General features: G+C 43.6%; 2 protein-coding genes across 4 annotated transcripts in view; both read left to right on the top strand.

Annotated features, from left to right (window-relative positions):
* The window catches only part of ALKBH8 (alkB homolog 8, tRNA methyltransferase), a 51,367-nt gene extending 45,131 nt beyond the window's left edge, over window positions 1-6,236 (top strand). For all 3 annotated transcript variants that reach the window (XM_048217279.2, XM_026505853.4, XM_044386696.3), the window contains 2 exons: window positions 4,220-4,369; window positions 5,298-6,236. In XM_048217279.2, the coding sequence (XP_048073236.1) occupies window positions 4,220-4,369; window positions 5,298-5,843 (696 nt within the window). In that variant the 3' untranslated portion in view covers window positions 5,844-6,236. The remainder of the gene's footprint in view (window positions 1-4,219; window positions 4,370-5,297) is intronic.
* Window positions 6,237-15,576: 9,340 nt separating this feature from the next.
* Window positions 15,577-20,241, top strand: part of CWF19L2 (CWF19 like cell cycle control factor 2) — a 156,637-nt gene continuing 151,972 nt past the window's right edge. Inside the window, exon 1 of the mRNA XM_057316733.1 lies at window positions 15,577-19,582. The gene's annotated coding sequence lies outside the window, so the exon portion shown is untranslated. The remainder of the gene's footprint in view (window positions 19,583-20,241) is intronic.

The raw sequence follows: 20,241 nt of genomic DNA, 5'->3' as shown, positions 1-20,241 counted from the left end.
AGGTTAATAAGTACTTAATACATTGTAGGGACTTTCTTGGTTGGTGTGAGTAGTTGGGATGCAGATCTAATAATAATGCCAGTTATCTATTGACAATTATAAGAATTGGAGATGTGTTTCTGGAAGACTCTTCTGTATATTTCTGTTTTTGTTTTGCTTTGTGTTTGAACTGTTGACCACCCCAGTAATGGAAAGGACAGAACGGCCACTAACAGTGTCAGGCTCCTGCTGTGTGCCAAGTGCTAGGCTGTGTTTTCTCATGGGGTGTAGGAGATCAGTATTACTGTCCCCATTTTACCAACGGGAAAACAGGCCCAAGGTTCCATGGTGTCAGAACAAGTATTAGAACCTCGTCTCCAGCTGCAGGGTCCATACTCAGTGGCATTCCACTGAGAGAGATCTTAGCGGCCAGCTCTGCTGACAGAACAGCCAGCTGTCGTCTCAGATGTGGCAGAAATCACTTGGCACATGATGGACACTGATTGATGGTTTGTTGAATGGTGAGGAGCAAACCTGTGAGTTCACCTTCAGTTTCTCACTTGCAAAGCAGAATATACACAGTGCTGTGTTCTATACGTTAAAGGAAATGGGACAAACTCAGAACGGTGGGCCTTCACTCAGAGTGACGGACATTTAGGATACCTGGATTTCTCTTTGTATCTGGACCCAGGAAGAGAGGTTGTGTCCACTCTTTGTTCTGTACAGTTGTTATAACATTTGTGGAGTGAAGTATTTAATATACATCATTTCGTTTGGTTCTCATCTCAACCCTGAGAAGGAGGCATTTATATGATGAGGAAACAGAAGGTTAGTGGCTTTTCTAGGTTGTTCACCTGCTTCAGCTCGAGACTGTAGGTTGCTGTTTTCATTGTAGTCGACAGGTTTCGCCTGTTCCTCTGAGCTCTGAACCCCTTCCTGTCAGTCTCATTTCCCTACAGTGCTTGTTTCCTTAGTAGTTTAAAAAATGTGGTATTTTTTAAGTAATAAAAATAATACAGCCTCAGTTCAGAAAATGGACAAAGGAAAGGTGTTTGCCTTAATCTTAACACCCTAATAAAGCAGCTTGTTGTGAGAGATGTCCTTCCAGTGTTTTTCCTGTAATGTTTGTATTGTTCCGAGTACGCATACACCTGGATGACTCATTTGTGTCACTTCATATTTCCTTGTTGATGTGTAGCCTTACACAGTTCCTGACTGGATAACACTCTTGAGGTAGATGTTACTTGATGGTTCCTCGTGTTCAGTGTGGAATTATTATAAATAACACAGTAACGAGCATCTCCCCTGAGAAACATCTGACGGGAAGGAAGAAGGTGGGGTTTAGAGTGAGAAAAGCCCAGGTCTAAATCTCTGCTCCACCACTTAACTATTTTAACTTGGGGCAGAGGAGTTATCTGTGGTGAGACAAGTCTTCCTCATTTGCATGTAGTAACAGTAGCTAACCCAGGGTGTGTGTTCCGGGCTGAGGTCATTCATACAGAGAATCTGCTGTCATATCGGGTGGCTGCTTCTGGTAAAAGGCGATTTTTTTTTTATTTCATTTACCTTTTTTCATATTTTGGATAATTTTTTTAGGGTGAATTTTTAGAACAATTATTGGGTCAGAAGTCATGCACATTTTTGGGGCACCTGGGTGGCTCAGTTGGTTGAGTGTCCGGCTCTTGATCTCAGCTCAGGTCTTGATCTCAGGGTTGTGAGTTCAAGCCCCGCATTAGACTCCGTGCTGGGTGTGGAGCCCACTTAAGAAAAAAGAAGTTATGAACATTTTTATCCTCCTTAGAAAGTGGTGCACCAGATTGCTTTCAGAAACCGGTGGAGTCTGTTTGTACTGTGCTAGTCCTTCGGAGAGCTGGTTTTATTGCTGGCATCACTGTGGTGGATTTTGGTTTTAAAACATTTTAGATACTTTACTGGGAGAAAAATGAAACCTTGTTTTGTAGTTTGCACCTTTCACTACTAGGTCGAATGTTTTTTCATTTTTTACCAGTCTTCTCAGAATTGTGTGTTTAATGTTTTGTTGAAGATTTTAAAAAATTATAATGCAGTGGAAGTGTACATTTCAACCCCAACCAGCGTGTGTTTTCATGTCACTGACCTCCGTCCAGCACACAGAATTACGTAGCCCTTATGTGAGTCATTTAATAAATGTGAGTATTTATAAGTGGTATTTATAAAGAAGCCACTTTCTGTCACACTGTTGACATTATGCATCGTGATTAGGGAGACCTTCAAATCCTGGGTACTGTCCTTGGTACAAAGACTTAAGGAAATTTAAAAATAGAAAGGGAAGAGAGAAAATTAGTGATGACTGTATGAGAACGTATGAAAGACTCGGGCAGAGTAAGCGCGGAATGAAGGTTGTGCGCCAGGCACGAGTCACGTCTACACTAGACCTGCTGCTTTGTGAGTCACACGGCCCCTGTCTCTCGGCGCAGGGGAGCCCTCCGTCCCACGTGCGGCAGCCTGGCAGCAGGAGGAAGGACATTTCCTCTGGCTTCATTTGGCTGCTGTTCTCCTTGTTCTGCTTTATCTGTGATTCGCGGGTAATAACATTCCTTTTTGGTTGTGCTCTCTCTCCTGGTATTTGTTTTGTAGTAAAATTGGATTTTTTTCCCTCTGTTGACTTTTAGCAAGATTTATAGCAATCTGTCGGAATTGGACAAACTTGAGACTTTGACTGCATGAACTGAGTTTTATTGTAAAAAAAGGTGGCAAACCCCGGAATGTAATATGCATATTATTTGAGTGGTATTGTCAGCTTGACTGTTGTGGCTCCTGGCTTAGCGGCATAGAATATGGTGGAAAAGAGGTAAAAGTAAGAAGCCAGTTGCGTATCCTACGTGCGTAAAGACCGCAGTCAATTGGGAATTGTGCCACTGTTGTTATTAATGGGCCTTCGTACTTCTTCATCTTAAAATATATCAAAGGGACATTGGTGTACTTTACCTCTAGCTTGGTGCCTTTTATTATACTTCAACAATTAGCGCAGCTCCAGGATAGAGTATAGAAGCTGTTTAATATCAGTTAGAGATTGAGCCAATTCATATGAAGTATGACTAGCATGGCAGTGTGATTTAACTTAGTAAGACTTGTTTTGACATGAGGACTCGTATTCTTTATTCTCAGCTAGACTGAGGGAATCCCAATACTCAGTGCTCACTGCATCTGAAATTCAAATGAGTAAATACGGGCTTGAGGTGGCCGCTTTTGTCTGCTGAGATCTACTTTCACGTTTCTTTTTCTCTATTGTAGAGAGTGAGTTAGGAAGAAATATATTAGTGAATTAACATTTCTTATGCCCCTCCCCCCTCCCAGTGCTCTCTCAGTTTACCTGTGCACATTGTGCATTGCTCTTGCCCTCCACACACATGTGTGCATGCATACACACCCGCACACACACCATTCGCTCGGGACTAAACAGCAAAACTGTACAAAAATAACAGAGCTCGAGAGGAGATGGGCAGTCCTGCTCCCAAACACATCCCGCAGAACCAGGTCCCGGCGGAGGGCTCAGGAGGCCTCCCTGCCTGGGGAGACTAGGGGATGCTGCTGTTCCCTTAGGATGGTCGGCTTAGACTAAAAGGTTTAATTAAATAGCATTTTACAAATTTTGGATTTAGCACTTTATTCTTGGTGTATATAGGTTAGGCATTTAGCAGAACAAGACTCAAGAGCTTTAAAAAAATGAAATAAATCATTTTACTTTTTTATTGTTTGGGGATTTATTTCTGATTGTACAGTAATATGTATTGAAAAGTGAAAAGAAGCAGGCAAAAATCCCAGCTACCTCCTGCTATCTGAGCCATCACAGTATAGTTTATGTTGTGTTGAGAGACACCTGTAGCTCCCCACAAAAGACTAAATGTCTGTGTTTATGGGGATGATTTCCATTTTTATATGTGTGATATTACAAAAAGATCTAGGTTCTGGTCGGGGATGCATTCGATGCCAATTAGGACTTCCCGTTTCCACCGCTGTCATGTTTACTCTAATCACTGATTTGAGTTCAGCTTGACACCCATGGAGATGGTAAACGTTGCCGTCTAGGTACTTGATCTGACCCTGCGCCGGCTGTAAGAACTGCGAAGATCTCGCCTTCCACCTTTCCACAGTGAACGTGCAATCTAATAACCTATGGTAGTGAGTGCACCCATGGCTCTTAATTTCTCGGGACATTTTAACAAGATGTTACGCAATTCGTTCTTTTTCTCTGTTACAGATTGGTTGTGATCGTAGCCAGAACCTTGTGGACATTTGTCGAGATCGACACTTTCAGGCCGTCGTCGGTGACGCGCTGGCCGTGCCCTTGCGCGGCGGCTCTTGTGACGCCTGCATCTCCATTGCTGTGATTCACCATTTCTCAACAGCAGTGAGTATTCCTTTCTCTCTCCAAGGACTTGTAGCTCAGGTGGCAGGAAATGTTCACGATGTGACCGCTGTGGACCCGATCGTAGCCTTTCCTTTCTTCCCGTTCTCTTCCCTGGTGGTCCTGCAGTTTGCCCCCTTTACTGAGAAAGCGTGTGGAGCGGAGAGGAGGTGCGTGGCGCTGGTGCTTACGGGAGGCCAGTGGACCCTGCTTTTAGTGCTCGTGGTTCTGCTCTTGGCCCGACCTGAGTCTTCCTCCTCTTTGACTGGCTTCCTCGAATGCAGGGTCTCCGCATTTCAGCTGTCGGAGACGGGGGAGCTCGCCTGGGCCGCTGGCACACTCCGCTCAGCCTCTGAGCGGCTGCTCTCTCGGTTTCTCGTCTGCCCTTCTCAGCCCTTACTCGCCTCCCTGATGTTTGCGAATCCCTTCCTTCCCATCCTGCTTTTCTTCTTTTTCAAAACTCAGGTATTTAGTAGCTGTCACTCATGCTTTTAACTTGTCACAGATACTCCTAATTTTAAAGTAAGTGAATTTAATGTTTTGTATTTTTCTTATAAGAAAAAACAGCTTTTTTTTCCTGTGTGTCAGTAGTTTCTCCCCTAAGCTAAGCAATAATTTTATAGACCACCCTGTGCCGGCATCACCAGGAGTCTCCGTACACCTGATGACCTTAAGTGAATTCAAAACAAGATCAAGTGGAAAACCTTCTGTGCCTCTATTTTATTAACGCAAATAAAAATGTCCTTTTCCCTGTTTCTTCAACACTTTTTTCCTGTCAATCACAGAACAAAATGTGCCTTTTTTTTTCTTTTTTGTTTTATATTTTGTTAGATTTTCTGGGCTGTTCATCTTAATTAAAAACAGCCCTGTCGTCAGTCATACTTTCCGGTCTCCTCCCGGTTGATAAAGGGCACTGTGTGTTTTTCACCAGGAGCGGAGAGTGGCGGCTCTCCGAGAACTTGTTCGACTCCTGAGACCTGGTGGGACAGCACTCATTTACGTCTGGGCGATGGAACAAGAATATAATAAGAAGAAATCCAAGTATCTTAGAGAAAACAGAATTAGCCAAGGAAAGGAAGAGATCAGCAGTGGTGCAGCGGTGCCAGAGTCGCTGGCGGAGCAGGTGCCTGACGTGGGCAGCCAGGACGCCGCAGGCTGTGTCGCCGCCCTCACTGACCTCCAGGAGGGAGGGGGTCATGCCAGCACAGTCACCAAGGCCAAGCTTCCTGTTCATACTAACAGGACTTCTTTTCATTCTCAAGACTTACTGGTTCCCTGGCACCATCAGGGGAAGCCTGGGAAAGACAAGGCTGTTGGTGCAGCAGGACCCCGTGACCCAGGCCCCGTGTTTCATCGTTACTACCACGTGTTCTGTGAGGGCGAGCTGGAGGCGGCCTGCCGGACTCTGGGTCACGTCCGCCTACTGCAGAGCTACTACGATCAGGGCAACTGGTGTGTGATTCTTCAAAAGCTCTGATTGTCTCCGTGAACATAGAACAGCGAAGAAAGGCTCAGCTTGGTTTTTTAAAGGAGACTAAATTTTCCGTCTTTATAGTTAAAGAGAAAACTTGTGGAAAAGTCCCAAATGAGAATGAATGCCTGAGAGAAATTTGGGAGCCAAGATTAGTTAGGACACATCCAGTCTACTACTATTGCTGACCTCATCCGTAAATGTAGGCTTCTCCTGAATGGGGAGGAACAGGGACGGTCTGCAGCAGTGAGTGAAGTCATCTGTGAAGTATTTGGGAACCTGGGGTGAGAACACAGCACGTCGAAAATAAACTTCTGCTATAAATGTTACTAATTGAGCTAAATCATGTATACCTTAGTGATGTAATCATACATTTTAATAAAATATTCTTGGTCAGTAGAGAATTGTCTGAAGTTTTATCTTTGATTATTAACTCTGTAAAATCACAGATGATAACCGCTCTGTCCCCTCACCTTACTAACACAGGGCCTGACACACAGTAGGTGCTCAGTAAAATTGTAGTCCATCTAATAGCCATACCTTAGTAGGAGCGTCATCCAACAAATCCTCATTGAGCCCGTACTATGTATCAGTTACTATTCTAGGTACTGGGAGTGGAGCCCTGAACAAGAACAACAGCTCTTGCCCTCCTGGAACTTAGGTTGTAGGAGGAGGACAGACAATCAGCAAACAAGCACACTGTGTGCTAGACGGTGATAAATGCCACAGGGGAAGGTAAGATAGCGGGAGGGTGCACCTGAGAACAAAAGATGTAGTTTTAAAGGGCTGAGATAACCACTAATCCTGACTGTAGTTTATTACCAAGAATGAATTGGTACCCCTAATGCATTGACTATGTGCTAAGGGCAGCCCCAATATGCTCTTGTAACTCCTTTGTTTAAATAGCAAAGGTTAGAATTGTCAGACCTAATTATGCCCGTAGAGCCAAAGCTATGGTGCCACTATTGGGTATTTCTAGTTCATTCATAGTTCTGGTCTGGGTGCCATAAGCAGTTTTTACCTACAAATGTGTCCTAGTTACTCAATTAACTTACCATTCAGGTCGTTTCCAGGAGGAATAAAGGTAGAAAGTTGACCATAGGTCAAACAATCATGCAGAAAGGAAAGTACTTTTTTTTTTTTTTTTAATACTTTGCTGCTGGCATGTGTTGCTTTTACAGTCATAATGCTTAAGACAACTTCAAGAAAAATTGCTTTCCGTGGTTGATGATGCCCAGATGATTGTATCTCTTGTTAGTGTTAGTGATGTTTATTTTCAAGCATCAAGCTTCCAGAAACCGGTGGTGATCAATAGGTCTTACATGAGACAATGATTATTTTTGTCCTGGAATTTCACTGCAAGATTATAATTGTTCCTTCCAGATGAATTTATAAGGTTCATAATATGGAACGAAAAAATAGAGGGCTAAAAAGCAGTTTTAACCTGGTAGGAATTCTAGGACTTCACAATTTGAAGTTCAGCTCATGCTAACAAATTTTAAACTCTGGATGGAATCGATTTCCAAGGAAGACGCAAATACCAACATTACCTGGAGAAGAGGTAGAGCAAAACTTGGCTCTTGAATCAGATTTGAAGTTGAACTCTTGATCTGCCATTTTTGTTTTAGCTGTGGGACTTTGGACAAATTCCCTAACTTTGCCACGCGTCAGTGTTTCAGCAGTAAAGTTGGAAGATTTGTTACGAAATTAGCTGAAATAATACCTACAGAGCTCTTAGAGTGGTATAAGAATATAGTAGGCATTTGGGAAAAATGTTTATTCCCGTTACTTCCAAAGAACGGCCATGGGAGTTTTAGGTATTGAGTGATGTCAAAATCTAATTTGTTAATTATATAATCAAAACCTATGTTTTTACTGATTTTTTTTTATCTGCTTTGTTCTTATCAGGTGCCGCAGAGGTATCAAAATTTCCTGCTATGATTGTGGATTTCTCTATTTGTCCTTCTAGGTCTATCAATAATAACAAGGCAAAACTGGAAAAAATCCAAATGTCTACAGCAGTAGAGTGAGTGAGTAATGGTCCATTCGTTGTTACTGCATGAGCGATGACGTGAATACATTGTCCTTACAAGGCACACTATGAATGGATCTCAGGTAATGCTGCGTTGAAGAAGCCATACACGGAGTAATAACCATATGACTCCTGTCGAGTTCAGGTGTGTCTCTTAAGACCACTGTCGCTTCTGACGCCAGCTGCCCGTTCGGGGGCTCCCATGAGCACGCTCGGGTTTGATGATTTGCTAGAAGGGCTCGCAGGACTGTAACACAGACTGTTACACTCATGACCATAGTTTATTACAGCAAAAGGATAGGGATTAAAGTCAGCCAAGGGAAGATGTGCATGGTGCCAACTGCAGGAGTGTTACACGCATGGAATTTCTAGTCGTCCTGTCCCAGGGGGGTTTGGACAGAGCTGACTTCTCCCAGCAAGATATATGACAACATATCTGGAGCGCTGCCAACCAGGGAGGCGCACTGGAGGCTCGGTGTTCAGATTTTTAATTGAGGGCCTAACTACACGGACATGGTTGACCACTCTTGCTGCTGACCTTTAATCGCTAGCTCCTGTGGAGGTCAGGCTGATAACCACTTGGCACAGGGCCTCCAGGTAAACAGATACTTACCAGGCAGGATATTGCAAGGGCTTAGAGATCCGCTCCCAGGAGCCTAAGGTAAAGGCCAGCCAGACCTCTTTCTGGATAAGGTTAACTCTACTGTACAGTTTTCACTTTTCTTTAGGTGAGAGTTTAAAAGCAAGCAATATATATACTTTTACAAGGCTAGATAATAGGGAACTTTTGAAAAGAAGGGGTGAATGGGCCTTCTGGGGTGTTCACAGTGTTCTTTCTCTTGGGGGCATTTACATAGGGTGCTTGCTTTGTGTTAACTCACATACTGAATGTGTGGTAAGACCCTTATGATTTATATACCTTTATGTGTAATATAAACTTCAAAATTCATAACAGTTTGGGGGCGCGTGGGTGGCCCAGTCGGTTGAGCGTCCTCTTGATTTTGGCTCAGGTCATGATCTCAGGTAATGGGATCGAGCCCCGCATTGGGCTCCTTGCTCAGTGCGGAGTCTGCTGGTCCCTTTCCCTCTGCTCCTCCTTCTGCTCACGCTCTCCTCTCTCTCTCAAATAAATAAATGAATAAAATCTTGTCAAAAAGAATTTAAAGCAATTTGTAAAAGAAAGTTCAAACACACAGTTAAATGTTTTAAATATATTATGTCAGCTACTGTGAGGTATAATTTACATATCATATTCACCGATTTTAAGTGTGTAATTTGATGAGTTTTGACTCATTGCAACGGATAGTCATGTAATCATTCCCACAATCAAGACAGGGAACATTTCCATCACCCCATAACGTTCCTTCCTGCCCCTTTGCAGTCGGTTTCCTTCTCTTATGGGCAAGACTGATCTGCTTTCGATTGCTATACTTGAGTCTTCTCTAGAATTTCTGGAATCATACACTTAGAGACTTTCATGTCTCTCTTTTTTTTCCCCACTCAAGACAATGCTTTTTTTTTTTTTTTAAAGATTTTATTTATTTATTCGAAAGAGATAGAGACAGCCAGCGAGAGAGGGAACACAAGCAGGGGGAGTGGGAGAGGAAGAAGCAGGCTCATAGCGGAGGAGCCTGATGTGGGGCTTGATCCCGTAACGCCGGGATCACGCCCTGAGCTGAAGGCAGACGCCCAACCGCTGTGCCACCCAGGCGCCCCTCAAGACAATGCTTTTGAGATTCATCTTTGTTCTTGTATATATCAATAGTTTGTTCCCTTTATGGCTGAGTAGTCTTCTATTGTAAAGATTTATCACAATCTGGTTATCCGTTCACCAGATGATAGACATTTGGGCTATTACTTCCAGTTCAGAACTTGTAATTTTTTTAAGTCTGCTCTCAACATTTAGGAGCGCATTTTTGTGTCTATATGTTTTCATTTCTCTTGGGTAAATACCTCAGAGATGAATCGTGGGTCATATGGTAAGTGTATGTTTAACTTGATGCCAGTGAACTGTTTTCCAAAGTGGCTGTTTCAGTTCAATATCCCATCAGCCATGTTCGAGAGTCCACATCCTTGCCAACATTTGTATTACCAGTCGTTTTAATATTAGCCACCCTACCGTGCATGTGTAATGGCATCTCTCTGTATTTTAAATTTGCATTTCCCTAAACACAAGTGATATGGAGCATTTTTACATTATTTGCTATTTGTATGTATTCATTGGTGAAGTGTTGGTTCAAATCTTCTGTCAATTTTTAAAAATTGAGTTGTCTTCTCTTTAATGAGTTATGTAAGTTATGTGTATTCTAGATAAAAGTGCTTTATCATACGTAGATTTTGCAAGCATCTTCTCCCAGTCTATGCCTTACCTTTTATTTTCTTAGGAATGTCTTTTGAAGAGCCAGCATTTTAAATTTTGGTGAAACCCAGTTTATCCATTATTTTTTAATTTTATAGGTTGTGCTTTTTGTGTTCTATTTAAGAACTTTTTGCCCAAGTCAAATCACTAAGATTTTCTCTTATGTTGTCATTTAGAAGTTTCATAGCTTTAGCCCTTCCATTTAGGTCTGTGCTCCATTTCAAATTAATTTTTGTATACATGTTGTGTGGGTTGGCTTACTTTTTTCTGTGTTGCTATCCAGTTGTTCCACATCATCTCGAAAAGATTCTTTTTTTTCCCAAATGAATTGCTTGACACCTTTGTGGAAAACCAGTTGGCCATACAGATGTGGATATATTTCTGCATAGTTTTTTTTTGATCTTTGTGTCTGTTTTTATGCCAGTACCTCACTGTTTTGGCTACTATAGTTTCATGATAAGTTTTGAAATCAGGTTTCCAGCTTTGTTCTTTTATGCACTTAATCACAGCTTCAAAACACACAAAGCAGAGACTGATCTAAGTAAAGGCAGGAAACATAGACAAATCTATAATTTTAGGTGGAAGTTTCAGTGACTGATAGGACAAGCTTGTAGAAAATGAGTAAGGGTAGAGCAGATGTGAACAACACAACCACCTTAACATTATTGACATTTATAGGACAGTCCAGCCAATAACAGCAGAATACACAAGAACATTTACTGAGAAAGACCGTCTTCTAGGTCATAAAACAAGACTTGATAATGTAAAAGGATTAAAGTCATACAAATTATGCTCTCTGGCCCCAGTGGAAATAACCCATAGATTCAGCAAGAACTCAAAAGGGAAAATAGAAATATTTTGAACTGAATGAAAATAAAAGCATGATATATCAAAATTTGTGCAGAGGAAAAAAAAAAAAACACAGCAGGCCTGACATTGCTATTCTTAGAAAGGTCTACTTAGAAGGTTAGCCCTTGGCTGGTATCTCCGAATTTGGATTTTGGTAGGGGGTTCCCCAGAGCCCTAACTGATAAGACCAGCTCCCTGTGACTGAAGTGTTTAGACAAACATTACAGTTTGTGCGGAGCACCTGCTTTCCTTCTGAAGTCTAGAATTTGGGTGCAGGCCAGGCAGAAAGTGCCTACGTGACCAGCTCTCAGTAAAAAACGTGGGCACCGAGTCTCTAGCTTCTGTGGTTGGCAGCATTTCACGCTGAGGGAATTCGATGTGTCCCGTGTGACTTTACTGGGAAGGGATTCTTGGAAGCTTGTGCCTGGTTTCCTCTGGACTTCACCCTGTGTTCCTTTCCCGTTGCTGACCGTGATCTGTTTTGCTACAATAAATCTTAGCCCTGAGTACAATGCTGTGCTCGGTCCTGTGAGTCCTCCTGGTGAATCACTGAACCGGGGGATGGACTGGGGACCCCAGCACACTGCTGAAATAATCCTCAGGGGAAATTGGCAGCACTAACTGCCTCTGTTAGATGGGAAGAAAGTTCTCAGATACAAGAACCTCAGCTTCTTTCTTAGGAAACTAGGAAAAGAAGAGAAATGAAATGCCGAGTATGCAGATGAAAGGGTATGATAAAGATCAGAGCAGAAATCGATGACACAGAAAACAAAAACAAATAGAGAAAATCAATGAAACCAAAAGCATGTTCTTGGAGACCAATACAATTGATAAACTTCTAGCCAGACTGAGTTGACCAGGGAGAGAATTCCATGAATTTTATAATTGGAAATTCAGTTAATAAAACATAATTAAGGTAGATTCTCATGAACCCACTTTTTAAGGCTAATGGTGGAAAAAGGTTTATTATTCCATTAATAAGGCTTTTTTTCCAGAACTATTTGGAGTAGGATTACTTCAGATGACTACCCAATTTAATGATGCAGTTTTTCTGTAATCCGCTGAGGAAATTAAGACACTGTTTATATATGAAAAAAATATGATCTTAGCTAGTTCCTAAATATGTTTGAAGATTGTGTTTGAGAATTTGAGATTCCAGATAAAGCAAGTAAGCCATGTTGACTGACCTTAAGGATAAAAATTTTTAAAATGTATTATTCTTTTTGCTACTTTGAATATTTCTTTATTCCTTGACATTTAAAAAAAGTTAAGAGAGATTCTTCCTTTGCATTAATCCCTTCATTGCTTTCCTGCTTTGGAATAGCAACCGTGGCTGTGAGTCAGGAGTTTACTAAGTGAGTCCATTGTTCTTACCAAGAGCCTTAAGTCAGCCTCCTGAATGTTTTCCACTCACAGTGGTCAGAGAATGTATGATTTCTCTCTGTACCTCCCGTGTCCTGCCTCTTCTCGATTCCTAGCTTCATCTGTGTATTTCATCTTCCCTTGAAGATGAAGAGAAGTATTCAGGCCTTCTCCTAAAAGAACTTTCTTTAGTAGAAGTCTTGATCTTGCCGTAAAAGAATTCCCATATAGAAAGAGAGAATGTATAATATGACTTCCAATTAACCTTTTGAGTTACGACCCTATCATCTTGAAGAATTATCATTCTTCAGTTAATGAGAGAAAGAATCTAAAGTTTTAGCAGAGGGTGTTGGGGGGACCAAAACATAGTGTGACTCACAATTCTTCCCTCTGCTCTTTGTTTGATCACTTTCGAATGAAAATACCTTGGGGCTGAGGGTAGGGATTATTTGGTTAGAAATATTAGCTTCTCACATGTGGCTTCAAAACCTTATTTATGGTAGGGAAGATACTCTGTTCAAATCAGCACTGGATAAAATAGGACAAACGTATAAGAAACAATAACGGAGCTCTGCTCTGATACGAGTCATATTTTCTGTGCTTTAAGAATTATAGCCAGATCTTTGAAAATTAGTGTGAAGAGAGCAGTGTGGTCGCAACTCTGTGCCTGCTTGACTTTTTAGGGTCCGCCTTGCTGAACGCTCTTCCTTGGTGCCCTGCTGACCTGACGCAAATTGGTTTAGTGGTTCTAGAAAGAATAAAGTGTTTTTTTTTTTTTTTAAGATTTTATTTATTAGAGAGAGAGACAGCCAGGGAGAGAAGGAACACAAGCAGGAGGAGTGGGAGAGGAAGAAGCAGACTCCCAGCAGAGCAGGGAGCCTGATGCGGGGCTCGATCCCAGAACGCTGGGATCACGCCCTGAGCCGAAGGCAGACGCTTAACCACTGAGCTACCCAGGCGCCCCAGAATAAAGTGTTTTTAAGTCAGACAAGTATTTGAAACTGAACTCTACTGCTTACCAGCTGTAGGACCCTGGGGAAATATAAATCTGTAAAGAGAGGATAATAATACCCACCTTACAGGGTGTTGGGTAGGTTATGTGAGATCGCATTAAAATATTACATCATAGACGGTCAATAAATGCCAGCTTGTTCCTTCCCCGTCTTCTGCTGAATTGCATCCCTGAGAGCACATCTGGTCTTTACCTTTTCAAATCTGTGTGTGTGTGTGTGTGTGTGTGTGTGTGGTCAGTTTGACATGTGCATTAATTAATTCAGTGTGGGTTTATTGATCGCTTACTACATGCCAGGCACCATGTTAAATAGTGCATTTACCAGTGAACTTCAAGAGATCCTGTGCCCGTGGAACTTACAGTTTAGTTGGAGGGAGTGGTATTGTGCATGGTAGGTGGTAGAACAGACAATAAACAATAAATATGAGTAACTAAGTAAACCATATATTACATTACAAAGGGATGCTTTTTTTTTCCTCCATAGGGAAAAGAAGGAGTAGAGCAGAAAAAGAGGTGAAGGGTGGGAGGTCACATGGGTTCTGTTTTTTTTTTTTTTTAAGATTTTATTTATTAATTTTTAAGTAATCTGTACACCCAACGTGGGGCTTGAGCTCACAACCGCAGGATCAAGAGCTGCACGCTCCCTGCCCTGAGCCAGCCAGGTGCCCTGGGTTCCAGTTTTTAAAAGGGTGGTCAGGATGGTCGTCTGTGAGAAGGGGGAGGAGCGAACTGTGTACTCTCTGGGAAAGAACGTTCCAGACAGAGGAAGAGATCAGCGCAAAGGCCTGAGATGCAGGAGCACTCGGAGGCCAGTGTGGTTGCAGCCAATGCCTGAGAGCGGGTGGAGGTGAGGTCAGAGGGTCATTTGGGAAGTGAGGCGGACCACACAGGGTGTGCCTAAAAGTCTTCGGGTTCTCCTCCCAGCAGATCTGAGTGGACAAGCAATGTGATGTCAGTTCCGTGTCAGAGAGTCTAGCTGCTGTGCGGAGATGAGACAGGAGGAAGAGGGTAGAGGCAGGGAGACTGGTGCGAAGGCTGTGGCCAGAATCCAATGGGAGAGGATGACCGGCTTGTCACAGCGAGGTGGCTGTGCGGGTGGTGGCCAGTGGTCATCAGCTTTGGGGTGTGTAATGTGAGGGTGGAACCATCAGCGCCGGTGATGGGTTCGAGGTGGGGTGTAGCGGAGTAGGAGATGCCCCCGATGCCCCCACACTTGGGGGAGTGGAGCTGCCTCACAGTTCTCCCCACTGTCCTCCAGATGCACTTTTGCTTTGTCCTTCTCTTCCCCTCCTTGCTTGCAGGCATAGGTCCATCATGATGCTGTCCTGAGCACGTCTTCCTGGCAATCCTTCTGCAAATAAACCCAGCAGGTCCTTTAAGCTCAGACAGTCCACGCTCCCAAGCAGCTAGATGTTCAGTCAGTGAAATAGAAATAGAAAGCAGTGCAAGGATTGTGATCATAAATTCCTTTAGGGGCCATTAGACCGAGATAAACACGCACATCCACAGATTCCAAATTAGTGTAAGCCATAGAAAGGCAGGTGATTGATGGCACTTTATTTTTAGTAAATCACTCGAGAGAAAATGCTTCCCCAAGAAGAGCCAGGCCTGCATGAGCATAACCTTCAAATGCCCTTTGCGGAAGCAAGGGGGAATAAATAGTGATGAAAAGAGGGAGTGAAGAGCTTTATTCTTGACTTGCCTTCTGTTGGACCTCTCTTTACAGATCCCAAAAAAGCCCTGAAAAGCAAGTGTGAAAGAAAAAACAACAGGAGCTATTCTATCAGAGTGCAAAGTCTCATTGTCTTCCCCCTTGCAGAAGCAGCTGGAGTTTGTTATCGATTAATGAGAAATGGCGAATAAGCCTCTAATGCAATTTTAAAGAATGTCCATTCTGGCTTTTGTCGTTGCCAGCAAGGAAAATAGGGCAGCAAGGAAATAAAAGCCTTTAGAAGCTGTTTTCAAGGATCAGCGTAAAAAGCTAGAGAGGTTTGTAGAGTTAAGGAAGGAATTCTTCACTTGTGGTCGGTAAGTTTCAGAGTGTTAATGAGTGACCCACAACGGTATGCAAAACTGTGGGAAGGTGCATGTGGACATCTTTCTTGGGGGAGCGTCCATACTTTTTTTTTTTTTTTTCCAAAAAAAGTTTAAACACACAAGCTACAGACTCTAGGCAGTGACCTTCCCTTGCTCATGCTCACGAGATTTAAAGACAGCCCAGCGACGAAGCACCAGAGGTACTGGTCGATTGGGATGTCAAGGTGCCCTGGGGTGTGTGTGTGTGTGTGTGTAGGGGGTAGTAGGTCTATATGATTTTTACTTGACTCAGTCCTTGGTCCAGCCTTTTGAAAACATATTTGTGTCCTATGTGGGGAAAAGACTCTAAGTTGAAATGAAGAGAGTGTGTGGTATATTCCTTAGTGTGTGATTAACCTGAGGCAGGAGTAGGAAAGGCATGATAGGTATTAACCAGGAGAGTGGGTTTTTTCCTACAGAAAACTCCCTTGTTTCCTCTTGGATAATACACAAAACAAGCCAGACTAGTACATCTGCTTGTTAAATAGAGCAATTGCGCCCATAGTAATGGACCCCCCACAATTTCAGGCAGAGACCAGTGGAAACATTAGCCAATTCAAGGAAAAAACAAAACTGTCATCCTACAGATTGTTGCTGTAGGACCGTATAGTCACGAGCCCGGTGGTACAGGATTCTCTCTGATCTGCGGCACCATCATCTGGCCAGGAGAACAGAGGGCTGATCAGCTTGGACCTGGGTTTGGTGCAGTTCTCGGCACCTATTGCTGTAGCCAGAGGAATGAGATCTCTTGACTGCCTTAGGCCATCAGGCCCTCTTGTGTACCTTTGGGTGGCATTCGTACTGCACCAACCACGGGACTGAGAATGGGGAGGAAGTTTCCCACGGGGGCTGTGGCCTGCACTCACCAGAATGACCATAGATGCTGGGCTACAGACAACGGGAATTTTACTGGGGCTCTAGGCCCTCTGCAGAAGAGGCTACAAATGAATCCACATCATACTGGTTCGCAGCAGCGCACCATGAGGCTTTGTGGTAGGGCCGAAATGACGTGGCGGCATCTCCTGGCCGGGCTGTCATAGCCGTGGGATTAGTGGCAATGTCTACGGGGACCGGCAGAGCAACAGGGACTGTCTTGTTCCAAGCAGCAGCCGGAGAGACTTCAGTGCGAGCGGAGCAGTGACGGTGGCAGGAGGAGTGTGGGCAGAAGGGGACCTCCAAGGAGATGTTAAATTTGTGAGGAGACCCTAGGACACATGAAGAGCTCTGTGCTCACTCTCCTCCGAAATTACAGTGAGAGCTGCTGCCATCAAACCAGAGCCCCCAAAGCAGTGGGGATAATTGGATTCCTGGGGGGCAGGAGCTAAGTGGCTGGCATGGTTACCATCAGGGATGGCAGAGTCTGACTCCAGGACGCCTGTGGCTCTGGCTGGGTGAGTGTGGTGTCCCTAGAAGACAATTAGGTGAGAATCTGCTACATTTTTACTTGAATATGGTAAACAGAATAGTTATAGGTCAAATCTAACTTGAATCTCCAACACAAAGAGTCTCAGCCCCTCAATCAATTTCCAGATGTGAGCCAGTTTGCAGACCCAGACCCCTTGAATTAAGAGGATGCCAGCGCCCCTTGGGGAAGGATGCTGGTGCACTGCTCAAAGTTCATACCGTGAGCCTTCCTCACAGGGACATACAGCCCCTAACCAGCCGACGGACACTGGGGCAAAGAAAGTAGACCTTGTGGGGATGAGTGGACCCCCGCTCTGAAGTGCCCCTTATTCTGGGACCCCCAAGATGGCGCTGCGGCCCCACGGGGAGATGGGCTCGCAGAGGCCAGGTGATCAGTGGAGTCTGAGCTTGGGTCCACCTCACAGTGGGCCCAGCGGGGTCCCGAACCCGTCTTGCGGTTATGTCCCTGCTTCCACATGAGTAACGGGAATATTCGCACCCGGCAGCTGCCAGAGTCCCTGCATGGGTCCTCTGACCTGAGGAGGAAGGGCCGTTCTTGTAGGAAAGGCCAAGGGCAAGCCAGTGGCACTGCCTCCCCCAAGAAAATAGTAGCCCAGAAGCAGGACCGCGTTCCAGAAGGGCTGCAGAGATGCGTGCCAGGACTCGGAGGAGGCAAGGGTGGTGATGCCTGCACGTCCCCATTCAGCTGGTCCTTTCCTCAGCTGGTGCGGTGAACAGACGATCTTGGGGAACGACGGTGGCTTATGGGCCACATATGCTGGTGGTGACTGCACGGCTGCTGCTGTTTCAGAGACGCTTTGATTTCTCCCCTGCCCTGCGCCTCACCTGTCTTTGATTTTCTACACTGCTGCCAAAATGAGTGTTATAAAATCTGAAAGATGTTTCTCCTTAATTGAACTCCATCAGTGACTTTTAATTCCCAGGAATAGAAACCCGAACTCCAGCAAATACCAGATGGGACTCTTTGTAATGGTTCTCAGCCGGGTCTGCCCTGTCGATTCTCTCTGCTGCCAGGTCACTCACGCCCAGGGCCCTGTTCACACCGAGCATCGTGCTCCTTCCCACGCATGCCTCACACTCTCCCTGCATTCTTTACCCATTCTTTCTCTTCCTGCTCCCAAGATGTTCTTTTCTGCTATTTTCGCATACTCACATCTTACCCATTATTTAAGGCCTGCTTTGAATGCTGTCTCCTCCATAAAGCTTTTTCCAATCCCTCCCCCAGATGTATCTACCCCCCACTCCAGAATAGTATCTTTTTCTTCTGATTTCCAAAGCGTTTTATCTGGGATGCTCTTGTTCATTCCTTTGTACTTTATAGTCATTTGTACACGTGAACGTGAGCTCGCTAACAGTAAGAACATAGCAGGGAATCAGTACTTCTTTGTTGAAAGAAATGTCATAATTAAAGATATTCGAGCTAAATTTGGAGAAGGAAATATTAATAAATTTGATATCTGTTATACTTGTATCAAGTTCAGTTATCTCTCAAGAAGCTCACGGATGTGGAGAAACAATCCAGTGTGGTAGAGGTATAGTATAGGATAAGAAGTATATCATGCCACTGGGGTTTAAAAGAGGATACGTTGTTACTTTTTTTACTTCATTCTCAGCTTTATTCCATTTTCTTATAAGTAATCAAATCTATTCTTGTCTTACGTACATTGTTACTTTTTGTGTTTGTACCATTCATGGGTCTGTTCATCAGGCAGTGGGTAATTATTGAGTGCTGGCGGTGTGCCAGGCACGTGGATGTCCCAGGTAACACTGGTGAATGAAGCACACCTTCCCTTGCCTTCCCGAGGCTTAAAGTATTGTGAAAAGGACAAACAATGAATAAGTTAATATGCAAGTCATTATCCTGTAAGTGCTCTAAAGAAATAACTTGGGTTTGCCAATAGAGAATAAAAGCAGGAGGGCTCCTGCAGAATGATGAGACTACCAAAAAAGTAAGTGCACTTTTACTTTGATTTCTTAAGTAATATATTCACATGGTTCAGAAAATTCTAAATACTAGAAGGTGTTTTGTTGCTTCACCATGGGTACCTTTTCACTGATAACTTTTTTGTTTTACAATTTCAGAACCCTGCCCAACACCCTGCCATCTCTACGCTCGGTTCCCAACATCTTCCCGTTTCCGAAGGTGGCAAATGGTGCCGATGATGCCTGCCTTCTGGTATTCATGCCCTTCTATGATCCTTCCTTCTGCAAGTGGGCTAGACCTTGTGACTTGCTTCTGAACAATAGGATGGCCAGTGTGATGGGTGTTGCTTCCACGATTAGGCTGGAGAAAGTGACTTCTGTCCTACTAGCAGACTTTGTTTCCTTCTGGGCTAGCAGGCTTTGATGATGGGCCCACCATGTGGCAAGGAACTCGGGGTAGACGTTGGCCATCGGTCAGTGAGGAGCTTAGTCCAGCTCTGTTGAGGAATGGATGTTGCCAACAGCCACTAAGCTTCAGATGAGCCTGCAGATCCTGGGTCGGCATCTTGACGGCAGCCTTGTGGGAGACAGTGAGGCAGATGACCGAGCAAAGCGGTGCCCAGATTCCTGACACCCAGAAACCGAGATCGGGCACGTGGATTGTTTCAAGCCTCTATGTTTGGGGATAAGTTGTTACGCAGCAGGAGGTAACCAATATATCTGTAGGAACAACACCAAAGGGTGGGACTGTGGGCTCAAAGAGAATGTGCATTTGTAAATTTGTTTGCTATTTTCAATAACCCATCACATAATTCATACTGATTTATAATCCCACCAGCAATATATGAGAATAACTCCCCATCTGAATTTGTTATGAAAATGTTGGATTTTGCCAGTCTGATAGATGGACATCATAGCTCAAGGCATTTAATTTGCATTTCTCTTATGAGTGAGGTTGAACATATTTTCGTGTATTAAGTCATTTATAATTGTTTCTGTGAATTGTCTCTTCATGTCTTTTGACTATTTTTCTATTGACTTAAGTTTTTCTCCATTGATTTTTAGGGATTAGGCCTTTGTGAGATGAGTTGAAAATACTTTCTTTTCAGCTTTTTATTTGTCTCTTTAGTTTGCTTATGGTATAAGTAGCCATACATGGGGATTTGGTGTCGATCTTTCCTTTCCTGATTCTGGATTGAATCAAACTTAGATCTTTCCTGCCTGAAGATACAAAGGAACTGTCCCATTGTTTTCCATTCTCACCCCGCACTTAAATTTTAGTTATCTTGGCTTGATTTTTTTATGTTTAAATATTTGATTCATTTGGAGTTTGCATGGTGTAACATAAAGGTCAAATGTATTCATT

Source organism: Ursus arctos, unplaced genomic scaffold, assembly GCF_023065955.2.
Source record: "Ursus arctos isolate Adak ecotype North America unplaced genomic scaffold, UrsArc2.0 scaffold_22, whole genome shotgun sequence".
Taxonomy (NCBI): domain Eukaryota; kingdom Metazoa; phylum Chordata; class Mammalia; order Carnivora; family Ursidae; genus Ursus; species Ursus arctos.
Note: the sequence above shows the minus strand (reverse complement) of the source record. Positions and strands in the feature narration are given on the sequence as shown.